This window comes from Rosa rugosa, chromosome 1 (assembly GCF_958449725.1).
Source record: "Rosa rugosa chromosome 1, drRosRugo1.1, whole genome shotgun sequence".
Lineage (NCBI taxonomy): Eukaryota > Viridiplantae > Streptophyta > Magnoliopsida > Rosales > Rosaceae > Rosa > Rosa rugosa.
Genome location: NC_084820.1, coordinates 27,354,730 through 27,368,741, shown reverse-complemented (window position 1 = coordinate 27,368,741; position 14,012 = coordinate 27,354,730). Strand labels below are relative to the sequence as shown.

At 42.6% G+C, this 14,012-nt stretch overlaps 2 protein-coding genes and 1 pseudogene across 2 annotated transcripts; 2 read left to right on the top strand and 1 right to left on the bottom strand.

Annotated features, from left to right (window-relative positions):
• The first annotated feature begins 249 nt into the window (after positions 1-249).
• LOC133724485 (stress-related protein-like) lies at positions 250-1,121 on the top strand. The gene has a single exon (XM_062151242.1). It carries the CDS (start codon positions 368-370, stop codon positions 1,013-1,015), a length of 648 nt encoding a protein of 215 aa, XP_062007226.1. The 5' UTR covers positions 250-367; the 3' UTR covers positions 1,016-1,121.
• A 6,397-nt stretch (positions 1,122-7,518) lies between these two features.
• On the top strand, positions 7,519-8,473 carry LOC133724483 (stress-related protein-like; annotated as a pseudogene).
• Positions 8,474-9,528: 1,055 nt separating this feature from the next.
• On the bottom strand, positions 9,529-12,345 carry LOC133724482 (actin-7). The gene is made up of 5 exons (XM_062151238.1): positions 12,195-12,345; positions 11,178-11,248; positions 10,697-11,090; positions 9,996-10,609; positions 9,529-9,890 (listed from the first exon to the last, which is right to left on the bottom strand). Exons 2-5 carry the CDS (start codon positions 11,235-11,237, stop codon positions 9,825-9,827), a joined length of 1,134 nt encoding a protein of 377 aa, XP_062007222.1. The 5' UTR covers positions 11,238-11,248; positions 12,195-12,345; the 3' UTR covers positions 9,529-9,824.
• Between the last annotated feature and the right edge of the window lie 1,667 nt (positions 12,346-14,012).

The following is a 14,012-nucleotide window of genomic DNA, read 5'->3' as shown; positions in this document are numbered from 1 at the left end:
GGTATTACTGACAATTTTTTTGTTTTTTTATTATGGCGCGTCCTTGTTAACTTAGCCGGATAGTACTTCATCCTGAATAAGTCAATAATGTTGCATCGTTGACCGACTTCCTCAGTAAGCGAAACTCATAACACGGACTTGGCAGCTGGCTTTGCCAAAAGCACTGCAACACGACACTGTTTTCTGCCGAAGCTTCTGAATTCTTAAGAACTAAGTTTCAATTCGATGGCTCTTTCTCCTATAAAAGCCTCATCGTCCCCCTAAACCCTCCAACACAATTCACATCGACAAATATATATTATTCATTGTTCTTTATCTGCGATTTTAGTTCCAACAGAAAGAAACTAACAAAGGAGAAGCTAGATATATGGCTCAAGAGGACTTGACCACGCAGCAAAAACAGATGGCGGAGGAGGTGGAAGAGCAGCAGCAGCAGCTCAAGTACCTGCAATTTGTTCAAGTGGCTGTACTTCACGCCGCGGTTTGCTTCTCAAATGCTTATGGTTATGCCAAGGAGAAATCCGGCCCTCTGAGGCCCAGCGTTGAGTCAGCGGAGGGAGCTGTGAAGACCGTTGTTGGACCCGTGTATGAAAAGTACCAGGCTCTCCCCGCCAACCTCCTCGCTTTCGTTGATGGCAAGGTCGACGAATCTGTGACCAAGCTGGCTTCATCCCAAGCAATGTCTGCTGCTCAGAAAGCGCCAGAGACGGCTCGAGCTGCTGCATCGGAGTTTCAGCAAAGGAGCACAAGCATGGCTAAGTCGGTATACTCGAAGTACGAACCGAAAGCTGAGCAATGTGCTGTTTGTGCATGGAGAAAGCTGAATGAGCTACCTGTGGTACCGAAGGTGGCTGAGATTGTTGTACCAACTGCTGCATATTGTTCTGAAAAGTACAACCACAGTGTGCGTTGCACTGCGGAGAAGGGGTACAGGGTGGCCTCCTATTTGCCTTTGGTTCCAATAGAGAAAATTGTAAAGGTTGTTGGAGGCAATGTGCAAGAAGCCGTTCAGTGATTGTTTGATGTCATTGTTGCCTTATGTTTTACTAGGAGTTCTGATGTTTTATGGCCTCTGTAACATTTTATTCTTCCTTTTTATGAGTATTGTATCATTGTTATTAGGGGCATTGCTATTCATTGATTGTTATATTCCACAACATCAACTATGCTTTCAGTTGGTTTAGAATAGACTAAAACCACTTGGGACATCCCTCTTCTGCTCGTTTACAGTATCCAGCGAGTAAATCGCTTCTTTTTCATTTTGATTCTAGTCATAAGTGTGAAATTTGTCCTTTGGCAAAATAAACTCGCCAACCTTTTCCTTCTAGTTCAATATTAACTTCTAGATGTTTTTCTCTTATACATTGTGATATTTGGGGGCGCCATAAGACTCCCTTGCTTTTTTTTTTTTTTTGAGAAATAGATAACTTCATTACTTATCCATGGTCAGAAGGCACGTACATCATATGCTGTCTCACACCAAAAGAATTAGTTGGCACAAGCCGCCAAACATATGACAGGTGACCCTCATTAACAAACAAAATACGCACATTTTATAGTGCCTAGCCAAATGAAACAAACTCCAAAACTATCTAAGTTCTTGCCATAGCAACCCTAGCCGCCTAGAGACCTCAATTAGTATACGACGAGAGAAGCTAACCTACATAGCACCAGACTCTACCTCAAATGCTAGACAACAGGAAGCTTAGAGAAAACTAGAAATAGGCCGAAGCCACTAAGACCACTTGAAAAACTAGACAAGAAAACTAACACCAGATGTCCCATCCACATGAACAACAGATCTGGCCCAAGGACATAGCCCAAATGCCCAGCCCTAGCCACCAGGCCCAGCCCTAAAGCATTGGTGACGAGCAGAACACCGCACCACGACCAAAAAACGACATCGCCGCCGCCACTCACAACCATCGATGCCGCCATCGACATCCACGAAATCGCCATCGTCGTAGCACACTGGTTAATCACCTCACCAACACACCAAGGCCAGCGCCTCAACCGAAACCAGACTACGAGATCTCCACTAGAACTGACCTGTAACTCTGTCCTCCCGCCGCCCGCCGCCTTATCCAGCCTCGCAACCACCCCATTTGCATTTGAGCCTCATCCTCTTCCAAATCTAAAGGTCGCAGCAGATTGCACCCAGCCACCAGTTTCCCCGTCAGCCATTAGTAGCCACCAAACGCTTCCGATCCCATCACCAGTCCGTAGCCAAATCGGGATCAATCCGGGCACCAACTCGATTCAGATCTCATTCACGCTTGCAGCCTCGCCGCACATCTAGAAGCATCTCAGAAAAACTAATCTCGTCCGACTACGCACAACGCACGCTGGCAAAGCCCGAGGCCCGCCTAGCATGGCGGCGTAGTCGGACGAGCTGGAAGGGAGTAAGTCGCGGAGGCGCGTACTAGGGTTGAGAGAGAGAGATAGGTTTCCTAGGGTTGAGTGCTCTGACCAATTAGAGTGAGTTATAAGACTCCCTTGCTTATGGAGCTCATTATTTTTTAACTATTGTGGATGATTTTTCTCGTTTTACATGGGTTTTCTTGATGCGTCACAAAAGTAAAACACTACCTTTACTTTAAATTTTTTTTGCCTATGTCAAAACTCAATTTCAGACACATGTTCAACAAATACACTTTGATAACGGGGTAGAATTTCTCTCTTTGAAAGATTTTTTTTCTTGAACAAGGGGTAATTTTTCAACATTCTTGCGTTTATACACCACAACAAAATGGCGTCTTTGAATGCAAACATCGACATCTTCTTGAAACTGCTAGGGCTCTCCGCTTCCAATCTCACTTACCCATCGATTTTTAGGGGGAATGTGTTCTTACCGCTGCTTACACAATTAATCGACTTCTTACCCCTTTATTGAATAAGAAAACTCCATTTGAAGTCCTTTATAAAAAAATCCCCTGATTATTCTCGCATGCGCGTATTTGGCTGCATTGCTTTTGCCACTGATGTTCATCCATCCTCCAAATTTGCTCCTAGAGCTCACAAATGCATTTTTATTGGATATCCAATTGGCCAAAAAGCATATAAGCTTTATGATTTGCAAACAAAAAAAAAGATTTATTAATCGGGACGTTCTTTTTCTGGAAAGTACTTTTCTCCCTTCGTCATACTCTTCTTCATCGTTTTCTCCTTCTTCTTCTTCTTCTTCCCAAACTGAGAATGTGCTACCTAACATTGTCCCATCTCTCCTGGCCGGCCTCCCTTCTCACCCAGGCTCGGCCGGCGTCGCACCTGACTCCATCCCAGCCGGAATCCCTTCTGACCTAGTCTCGGCCACGCTCGTCTCTCACCCAGACCCAGACACGCTGCAGTCTTTCACCTCCGCCCGTCAGGCCACACCGTCGTCTCCCTTTGATGCGCCATCTGACCTCCTCTCTCTTGACTCACCACCGGCGTCCAATCCCCCAACCCAACCTCCACCTTCCGGCCATTCTGTCCCTGCTTTCGTACCCGACCCGACCTTTGTACCGACCTCTGAACCGGCGGCTGGACCGGTCCCTGAACTAGCTCCAGACCATATCCATCCTTTTTCGGTTGAACAGGTTTCAGAACACGTTCCCAATCCTCCTATCCTTGCACCTATGATACACCGGTCTCAGCGTTCCCGTGAACCTAATGTTCGTCTCTGTGATTATGTTTGCTCGCAGGTGATTCTGCCACCACACCATCTATCATCTCTTCCTCCAAGTCCTCCACCGGGTACGCGTTACCCGCTTTGTAAGTTTATCTCTTATAAACGGTACTCACCGTCACATGTTTCTTATGTTGCATCCATCAGCAGGGCTGAGGAGCCCTCTTCTTATGCTGATGCAGCTTCTTATCCTAAATGGAAAAAAGCAATGGACGATGAACTTACCGCTCTCATTGCCAACAACACTTGGACATGGGTCTCTCTTCCTCCTAGCAAGCGTCCCATTGCTTGCAAGTGGGTATATCGGATTAAATATAATGCCGATGGATCCATTGAGCTGTATAAAGCTCGCCTTGTTGCCAAGGGCTTTACCCAAACTACTGGGATTGATTACCATGATACCTTTTCTCCTACAACTAAGATGATTACTGTCTGTTGTATTCTTGTCATTGATGCCTGTCAAGCATGGTCTCTTCACCAGCCTGAAGTTAATAGTGCCTTCCTTAATGGTGATTTGAATGAAGAATTATATATGTCCCCTCCTCCAAGTCTTGGGCGACAGGGCCGGGGGAGAATTATGTGTGTCGCCTTAACAAATCCTTATAGGGTTTGAAGCAAGCTTCTCGTCAATGGTTTGCCAAGTTTACGGAAGCAATTCTTGCCATTGCATTCACTCAATCTAAGGCTGACTACTCTCTTTTTGTCCAAAAGGTTGGTAATTCTCTCACAGTATTATTAATTTCTGTTGATGATATTCTCATTATTGGGAACAACCTGGACTCCATCAAAGCTCTCAAACAATTTCTTCATACTCGTTTTCGCATCAAAGATTTGGGTGACCTTAAATACTTCCTTGGAATTGAGATTGCTCATTCAAAGAAAGGCATTTATATATCTCAACGTAAGTATGCTCTATAGATTGTTAAGGATACTAGTTTTTTGGGTGCAAAGCCAGTTGATTTTCCTATGGAAGAAGCCAAGTTGTCAGATAAAGGCAAATTATTTAAGGATTCGGCTGCTTATAGACGTCTGGTTGGACGGCTCATATATCTTACAATCACCAGACTTGATATCACATATTATGTTCATGTTCTTAGTAGATTCATGCATGAGCCACGTCAACCTCATACGGTTGCCGCACTTCGAGTTGTTAGATACTTAAAATCCTCTCGTGGTCAAGGTTTGCTTTTACGTTCCAATAATAATTTAAATGTGAAAGCATTTTGTGACTCTGATTGGGCGGGTTGTCCTATTACTCGTCGGTCTACCACTGGATATTGTGTCTTTCTGGGAGATTCTTTGATCTCATGGCGTACCAAGAGGCAAAAGACTGTATCATTGTCTAGTGCGGAGGCCGAGTATAGAGCTATGGCTGGTGCATGTTGTGAACTCACTTGGTTACAATAATTATTTCTTGATTTACATGTACCTATTTATGGACCTGCCATTTTGCATTGTGATAATCAAGCAGCTCTACACATAGCCGCAAACCTAGTTTTTCATGAGAGAACACGTCACATTGAAATGGATTGTCACTTTATTCGGGACAAGATATTGGATGGTTCTATCAGCACTCGATATGTTGGTTCTTTGCAGCAATTAGCGGACATATTAACAAAGGCGTTGGGCAAAGACAAATTCATGGCCTTGTTGTGCAAGTTGGGAGTGCTTGATATTCACTCTCCAACTTGAGGGGAGTGTAAAGACTATTTTGTATCAAATGTTGTGATTACATGTATATTTAGGAGATTTTTTGTATCTTACTTTTATTCCTAGTTTGTAGATTTTTGCTTAACGTCCAAGAACTAGTTTGTATATAACTCTATTACATCAATGAAAGAATTGCACAGTCTGAAATACCTTTTCTACAATTTATTCCTGATCCCGTCAAGTACCCTACCCAAGGGCACTTGCAGGAGTGCCAACTACCACGTCTAGCTCGGTGCCAATCTCCTCGATCTCCATAACAACCACCGCTGTCTCTCCCCCAATAACCTCCATGAACGCATCCTCAGCAGGGGACTTGCCCTCACTTTCGGAGGTCTCTCCCACCTTTTCCTTTATCACCACCAGCTTGAAGACCCTCTTCTTATGGGGTTTGGACTCCCCACTCATCCTTATCTTCTTGGGTTGCAATATATCCTTATTCTTCCTTCCTAGAGGACGACCGGCCTTTTATCTCTTTGGAGGAGAAACTACGATGATGCTATTGGCACTCTTGAGAGCTAGCTTAGGTTCGATCCCAAGAGTGTCTGCTTCCCTGTCTTGGCAACCATTTCCCTTCACCACCTTGGAGGCCTTGAATCTCTTGCTATACTAGATCACCATTAGTGGTGCAGCAACACGTTTCTTGCCTGTAATTGGTTCAACAGATGCAGAAGGAGCACTAGGTGCTACAGGAGGAGCCACCATGGCTGGCAGTTGCAGCTAGCTTTCCGGGTAGGGAGGGTCAAAAGCCATGGAGCCGTGCCAAATGAGTTAGGTATGGGTGCTTGGCTCGAGCTAGATACCCTCGGTGTTGGAAGTCGTTCAGAAACCCTAGCCCCAGGGTTAGGGTTAGGGCTGACCTGGATCTACTCCATCTTTGCCGGTAGTCCAACACAACCAGAGCAAGAGTGCTCCAACAATCCACAGGTTCTACAGAAACCCACCAGCCGGTCATATTTGAAGCGTACCGTCACCGACGCGCCTGCCGCTAACTCAAAGGTCGTCGGGGGATAAACCTGTTTCACTGGGGCTAACACATCATGCCAGATTCTCACCCGGGCCGTTGTGCCTCGACGAATCTCTGGGCGGTCCAGTTCAATCACCTCGCCCAGTGCGGAGCCGATTAACGCCACCACCCCCTTAGTGAACAGAGTCAGAAGAAGACTGAAAATCTTGACCCACACCGGAATCGTTTTGATCGGTGCAGTCTCAACATCACCAAAACCATCGGATGGCGCCTCTGCTAGCACATGTTATCCAAAAAACCACGGGCCCCCATCAGCCACTCTTTCTCGATCCACCGTTGACGCAAACTAAAAAATAAACCGACCGCATTGCTCTCTGATTGTCAGCTTCCGAACCCCCAGACAGTGGCTATGGTGCCCATGAAAGCTCATGGATTCGCCCCTACACTATGCAGTGACAGACATAAGACGTCTCACAGCGAAGAGATGATTCAACACCGCCATGGCGTCTACCGGACTAAAGGAGGTCCGGCCATCCTCCATGGTTGCAAGAGTTGCTACTAAACGAACCAAAACCTCGTCAACCATGATGAAACCCTAGAGATCTGATCCAGAAAGAGAAGGCAAAAAACCCTAGAAAACCCGAGCTCCGCTTTTCTCTCTCACGTATAATAGCTATTGTTTGGTAAACATTTATCAAACAGTTCAGTTCTGATTTATCGAATCACAACAGGACCAAGTTCAAAAAGAACTGTAGTAAATAAGCTACAAAATTCTCTAACCTGTACTTCATTTGATGGCTCATCTCAAGGGAAAATTGAGTCTCCATTGTAAAGAAAAACTTGTTTTCATGATTGTGAGCTCTAAAGAGTAAGAAAATTGTTTATTTAAAAAATAAAAAATAAAATAAAAAAGAGTAAGAAAATTGTTATTTAGCACCTCAGAATCCCAGATTGCATTTCTTTTTATTATTTCTAGGTTAATAAATTTTTTTTTTTTTTGGTGCGCCTATGTTAGCTTAGCCCGATCATCCAGAATCAACATTATTGACTTCATCGTTGCCCGACTTCCTCCTTAAGCGAAATTCATAACACGGACTTGAGCACCGCAACACAACATAGTGTTTTCTGCCGAAGCTTCTTAATTAAGTTTCAATTCCTCGATGACTCTTTCTCCTATAAAAGCCTCATCGTCCCCTCAAACCCTCCAACACAACTCACATCGAGAAATATTCATTATTCATTGTTCTTTATCTGCAATTTCAGTTCCAACAGAAAGAAACTAACAAAGGAGAAGCTAGAAATATGGCTCAAGAGGACTTGACCACGCAGCAAAAACAGATGGTGGAGGAGGTGGAAGAGCAGCAGCAGCTCAAGTACCTGCAATTTGTTCAAGTGGCTGCACTTCACGCCGCGGTTTGCTTCTCGAATGCTTATGGTTATGCCAAGGAGAAATCCGGCCCTCTGAGGCCCCGCGTTGAGTCAGCGGAGGGAGCTGTGAAGACTGTTGTTGGACCTGTGTATGACAAGTACCAGGCTCTCCCCGCCAACCTCCTCGCTTTCCTTGATGGCAAGGTCGACGAATCTGTGACCAAGCTGGCTTCATCCCAAGCAATGTCTTTTGCTCAGAAAGCGCCAGAGGCGGCTCGAGCTGTTGCATCGGAGTTTCAGCAAAGGAGCACAAGCATGGCTAAGTCGGTATACTCCAAGTACGAACCGAAAGCTGAGCAATGTGCTGTTTGTGCATGGAGAAAGCTGAATGAGCTACCTGTGGTACCGAAGGTGGCTGAGATTGTTGTACCGACTGCTGCATATTGTTCCGAAAAGTACAATCAGTGTCCGTTGCACTGCGGAGAAGGGGTACAGGGTGGCCTCCTATTTGCCTTTGGTTCCAACAGAGAAAATTGCTAAGGTTTTTGGAGGGAATGTGCCTGAAGCCGTTCGGTGATTGTTTTATTTCATTGTTGGTTTGTTTTATCAGTTGTGAATTGTGATGTTTTATGGCCTTTGTAACATTTTCTTATGCCTTTGCCTTTTTTATGAGTATTGTATGGATGTTATTATGTTATTAGGGACATTGCTATCTTGCTTTTGGGAAATCTATCACCTGATGTTTAATAGTGATGTTTTAGAAATTAGCCACTGTGTGATTGGTGTGTATAAAGATGAGCGATTTTGGGGTTAAGCGGTAACTACATGCAAAGTACTCCAAACATAAGGATCTTGCAAGCTAAGGACATAACTAATACTTGCTGGCTTGCTGCTCTTCTATGGTGCCCCGTTATTAACACAGGGTTTGTGATTAAGATTTGGGAATGGTGAAACTGTGCTCCCTGGACTGGACAAGTGGCTTGAGTGTGGCCCTCTTCTTAAATTTGCTGTACTTTCATATTCCACATGGGCAAATATGTCTTCCTGTTCAAATTTATCCGTTAGGTCTGCATATCAATCGGTTTGGTGCTGAAAGGAAATGGGAGTTTAATTTCAGATTGACGTCTCCCTTTCGGAGCTAACAACTGGAAGTTCATTTTCAGATTGATATTGATGTCTTACCTTTCAAAGCTAAGAACTGGGAGTCCAATTTCAGATTGCTGTCTCCCTTTTGAAGCTAAGAATTTCTATGCCCATCTGTCGTGATGGTAGTTGATTTGTCATTTGCTCATGATTTTACTTGCAACTTCCTCTATGCCCCAGCAAGTGAGAATATGAAACGTAAGTCTATCTACATCGAACGAATATGGGTGGGTAGTATAAGGGTTGCCAATGGAGCTTTTGGTATGGTAGTCACTCTTTTGGGTGGAACTGGTATGGTCTGGGAAGCAAAATTTTTATCTAGGCATTTCTTTTCTATGGTCAATAGACCACCACATCACACAGAACCAGATGCTGGGTGCGTGCAGTTACAAAAATGTGGGCATCAATGGTTTTCTAAGCACTCATATAAAAGAAAAGAAAACATAAATAAAATGTCCTTCCCAGCCTCAATTGATTGAAGCTGTGGTCAATAGATTCAAGTTTGAGAGCAGAATAGGGATATACTCCGACTTCTCTTCAGTTCTCAACTTGTAGAATGTAAATTCCAAACTACCAACAGGATAGATAAAACACCTCCAGCATAGTGGCATCTCAAAATAAAATGTGTAACCCTCAAGGAAAGGGCAACAAATAAATACAAATGCAAGCAAGCACAGGAGCAAAATTCCTCTCAAGCTTTCAAGCCAGTATTTAAATATAATTTCCATAGCAGTTTATGACCACAAACTGACACTATCATTCAGATACAATAAAGCTAGTAATATTAATGTTCCCAAGAAAAAAGAAAGAAAAAGAACCGTCAAATATAGAACAAAAAGGGAATTAAGGACGGAAAAAAAAGATCCCAATCACTCTCCACTACAAACATCCCAACCACATGACACTTGACACGAAAATCCAACTAAATTGAAAAAGAAAAAAAATAACTCACCACCAAAACATTTATAGAACTCAGAAGCACTTCCTGTGGACAATGGATGGACCAGACTCATCATACTCTCCCTTAGAAATCCACATCTGAGCAACACAAGAAAGCTTGTCAGCCTCAAACAAAACCTATGCATAAAGATTTAAAACTGCAGAAAAACATTTACACATTGTACTGTGGGAACTGATACACACCTGTTGGAAGGTACTGAGGGAAGCAAGAATGGACCCTCCGATCCAGACACTGTACTTCCTCTCTGGTGGAGCCACAACCTTGATCTTCATGCTGCTTGGAGCAAGAGCAGTGATTTCCTTGCTCATCCTGTCTGCAATACCAGGGAACATAGTTGAACCTCCACTGAGCACAATGTTGCCATACAAGTCTTTTCTGATATCCACATCACACTTCATAATGGAGTTATAGGTAGTCTCATGAATGCCGGCAGCTTCCATTCCGATGAGGGATGGTTGGAAGAGGACTTCTGGGCACCTGAATCTCTCAGCTCCAATTGTGATGACTTGGCCGTCAGGAAGCTCATAGTTCTTCTCAACTGAGGAGCTGCTCTTGGCAGTCTCAAGTTCTTGTTCATAGTCAAGGGCAACATATGCAAGCTTCTCCTTCATGTCACGGACAATTTCCCGTTCAGCAGTGGTGGTGAACATGTACCCTCTTTCAGTGAGAATCTTCATCAAAGCATCTGTAAGGTCACGTCCAGCAAGGTCCAGACGAAGGATGGCGTGGGGGAGGGCATAACCTTCGTAGATTGGCACAGTGTGACTCACACCATCACCAGAGTCAAGCACAATACCTGTGAAAGGAAGAGCCCATTCAATGCCAGAATAACATTGATAATAAAGATATTAAGACTCAGACCAGAGAAATAGTTTATACTAACCAGTTGTACGACCACTAGCATACAGAGAGAGAACAGCCTGGATGGCAACATACATAGCAGGCACATTGAAGGTCTCAAACATAATCTGCGTCATCTTTTCTCTGTTGGCCTTGGGGTTAAGAGGAGCCTCAGTAAGAAGAACTGGGTGCTCTTCAGGAGCAACACGCAGCTCATTGTAGAAAGTGTGATGCCAGATCTTCTCCATGTCATCCCAGTTGCTTACTATACCATGCTCAATGGGATATTTCAAGGTAAGAATACCTCTTTTAGACTGTGCTTCATCACCTACATAGGCATCCTTCTGGCCCATACCAACCATGACACCAGTATGTCGTGGCCGACCAACAATACTAGGGAACACAGCCCTGGGAGCATCATCACCGGCAAAACCAGCCTACACAACCAATGTCGACTTAAGATGTTGACAAGCAGTGGTACGGGTGATATAAAAACATAAACAGGAACAAGCAATGACACTTACCTTCACCATTCCAGTCCCATTGTCACAAACGAGAGGCTGAATGTCCTCAGTATCGGCCATATTTTACAAACCTGAAGCAAGGACATGAAGAAATTAGTGCAATGAAAACAAATTACCTTTTTAATGTCATACATTGGTCAGAACCGGGCACATTGTTCAGTAATCAAATGAACATTCAGTGTTCTAGTTCATAGATTTTAACAGTAAATCACTCTCATATATCCATTCCTTTCCAAATAGCTTACATTTTAATCAACAAAGAAATACTTAAAGATCTCATCCAAGACTATGCTATTCAATTCAATAAAAAAAAAAACACATGCCGGTAGAAACTTTCTAAGGCCTCATTATTCAAATCATTTGATCAATCAAAAAATCAGTGATTGAATAAAAGGAGGACATACATTCATTAAGAAAGATTTAAATAATGTGATGAATCATCAAAATTCATCATTATCTTTCAAACAGCTTACTATATTTCCCCCAACCATCTATATCTTATCCTACTTTGTTTTGAAAAATTACCAAAAAACACTTTGCATGAGTTTAAATCTAAACTATCAGAGTTCAAATGCTTCGCCAAACAGTTACCAAGCACAGTTTTAAGCATGAAAAACTTCCACAATTCTTCAACAACAACAAAAAGAAGAAAAAAAAGCAGACAGATCTAAACGATTTACTGATAAAGCAGATCAGAAGCATGAGATCCAAATAAACTAAAACCAGATCAGACAATCACACAGCCTCTAACACAACGAAAAGTCTAAAATCGCATTCAAACACAGCGATCGGTCAATAAAATTCAAAGCTGATTCCAGATCTAACTCCAACCATCACTCATACAGCAGAATCAGCACAAAACCTTTCAGATCAAACACAAACAACCTCCAATCTACTTCTCATTTAAAAAAAGAAAAAACCGCTCTCAAATTCAAACCAGAAACTTCAAACTCTAGCAGAATTTCACAACGAAATGATACAAAAACAGAAAGAAGCTCACAGATCCGCTCCGATTACCTTGAAAAAGTTGAAGACGATCGAAGACGGCGGCGATGAAGAACACCGAGCCGACCTCTGCTGACGAAGGCTTGGCTGTCTCTGACTCAGTGGACTCGAAAATGAAGCAGAATTAGGGTGAGCTTGAAATAAGAGTGGGCTATATATATAGCCGGGGGTTTTGAAATGCACATGAAATTCGGACCAAATTAAGAATTTTCATTATTTTAGATTATTTATTTTTTGAATTTTCGGATATAATTATTTTCTTTTGAAAAAATAAATAAAAAGGAATTTAATTTCTGTGTGAGGGGGAATCATTTCGGCCACCAGAAAAGATAGACTGACCTGGCTGACAGCCTTTTCCATGTTATGGATGTTTGTGCTTGAGTAAAGCTCAGCCGTCCGATCTGTGGGCGTGGAAGATCAGTGCCACGTCGGCGTTTGGGGCCCCACGGTTCGCGTCACATTACAGAATCTCGAGTATTGTATTGGTCTGTTTGTCCCGTGACAATTATTCATTATTCATGTAGAAGTAGTAGAACAGTGGTGTTTGGCTTGCACTAAAACACACGCGACTTTGGCACCAATTCTCTTCAAATTTCAAATCACTCTACTGTAAACCAACCAATTTTATTTTTCTTTTACTCCTTCTTTGAAAAAAAAAAAAATCTTACAATAATTGATTACAAAAATCCTCCAATGTAAAAAAAAATTTCACGTATCAACCGATAATTTGTTATGCTAGTTCGCAGATAAAAAGAAAAATTTACTTTAACAATATTTTGACTTCACAACCACATTAGAGCAAAAATGTTTAGGAGTCTAAAAATCGTATCAAACTACAAACTGATTATGACATCATTTCTACCTAAAAAATCTAACTTGCCTTGGTTGAAGTATACCACCAATTGAAAGACCGAAGCTGTCACACCCAAATTTTGAAGGAAAAAAATGCAAACAGTAGCTGACCTTTAGCCGATTAGTAACTTTCGTATTTGAACTTCAAAAAATGTCACTTTAGTACCTGAAGTTTGGACCCTGACCCAATATTAGTACCTGAAACACTGTTGGTCATTACAGCATTAGCCAAAATTCAAATTTGCAAGGGTCGTTTCATCCATTCATGTTTTTTTTTTTATTATTATTATTACAAAAAGTTTAGGTAAGAGGGAGGCTTCCCTACACTACCAGGACCGAGGCAAACCTACGACCTCAACCCAACAGGACTTACAAAACTGGCCAGTGTCCCAACCCAGCCCATTGGTATGGAATTATGTAGGACATTTTCTAGATTGTCCACCATATGAGAGATTGTTGGTAGCGGGATTGAACTTGTGTGGGTTTACACCTCAAGTCCGCCCTTGCCAACTGAACCAACTCTCATTGGCATTCATGTTTTCTCTCTAACCTACCTGTTATCCCCAATTTGGATTCACTTTCACTTTCAGACTCTCTCTCTCATACCGAATCTGTAGTCTTCTCTCTTTCAGTCTTCCACTCTTTTATTGAACACAACAGAGATTTGATTCCCTATCCATTGAAACAACAGAGAAAAGGAGATTTGATTCTCCTGATTAGGTACTATAGAGAGCTGGAGGTATTTTCGAGTCTATAGGGAGCCACCAGTTTATTCAGGTAAAATCAAATGGTCCTCAGTGTAAATTTTTCCCTTTTACTCTATTCGAGTAGAATGGCTTTGTTTAACGTTATATATGGTTTTGTCTAGGGTTTGGTTTAGGGTTTAGGGCATTTTTATCTCCATCTGCAATTGTTTATTTCCTTGTCTATTTGATGTCGGGCTTGAAGTGGTAGCTGAGGTTAAATGCTTTAGGCTTA

Coding starts and splice junctions, on each gene's coding strand:
- LOC133724485 (XM_062151242.1), top strand. CDS start 368: ATGGCTCAAGAGGACTTGACCACGCAGCAAAAACAGATGGCGGAGGAG.
- LOC133724482 (XM_062151238.1), bottom strand. CDS start 11,237: ATGGCCGATACTGAGGACATTCAGCCTCTCGTTTGTGACAATGGGACT. Junction 11,091..11,177: donor ATGGGACTGGAATGGTGAAG/GTAAGTGTCATT, acceptor TTGGTTGTGTAG/GCTGGTTTTGCCGGTGATGA. Junction 9,891..9,995: donor CCCTCAGTACCTTCCAACAG/GTGTGTATCAGT, acceptor TGTGTTGCTCAG/ATGTGGATTTCTAAGGGAGA.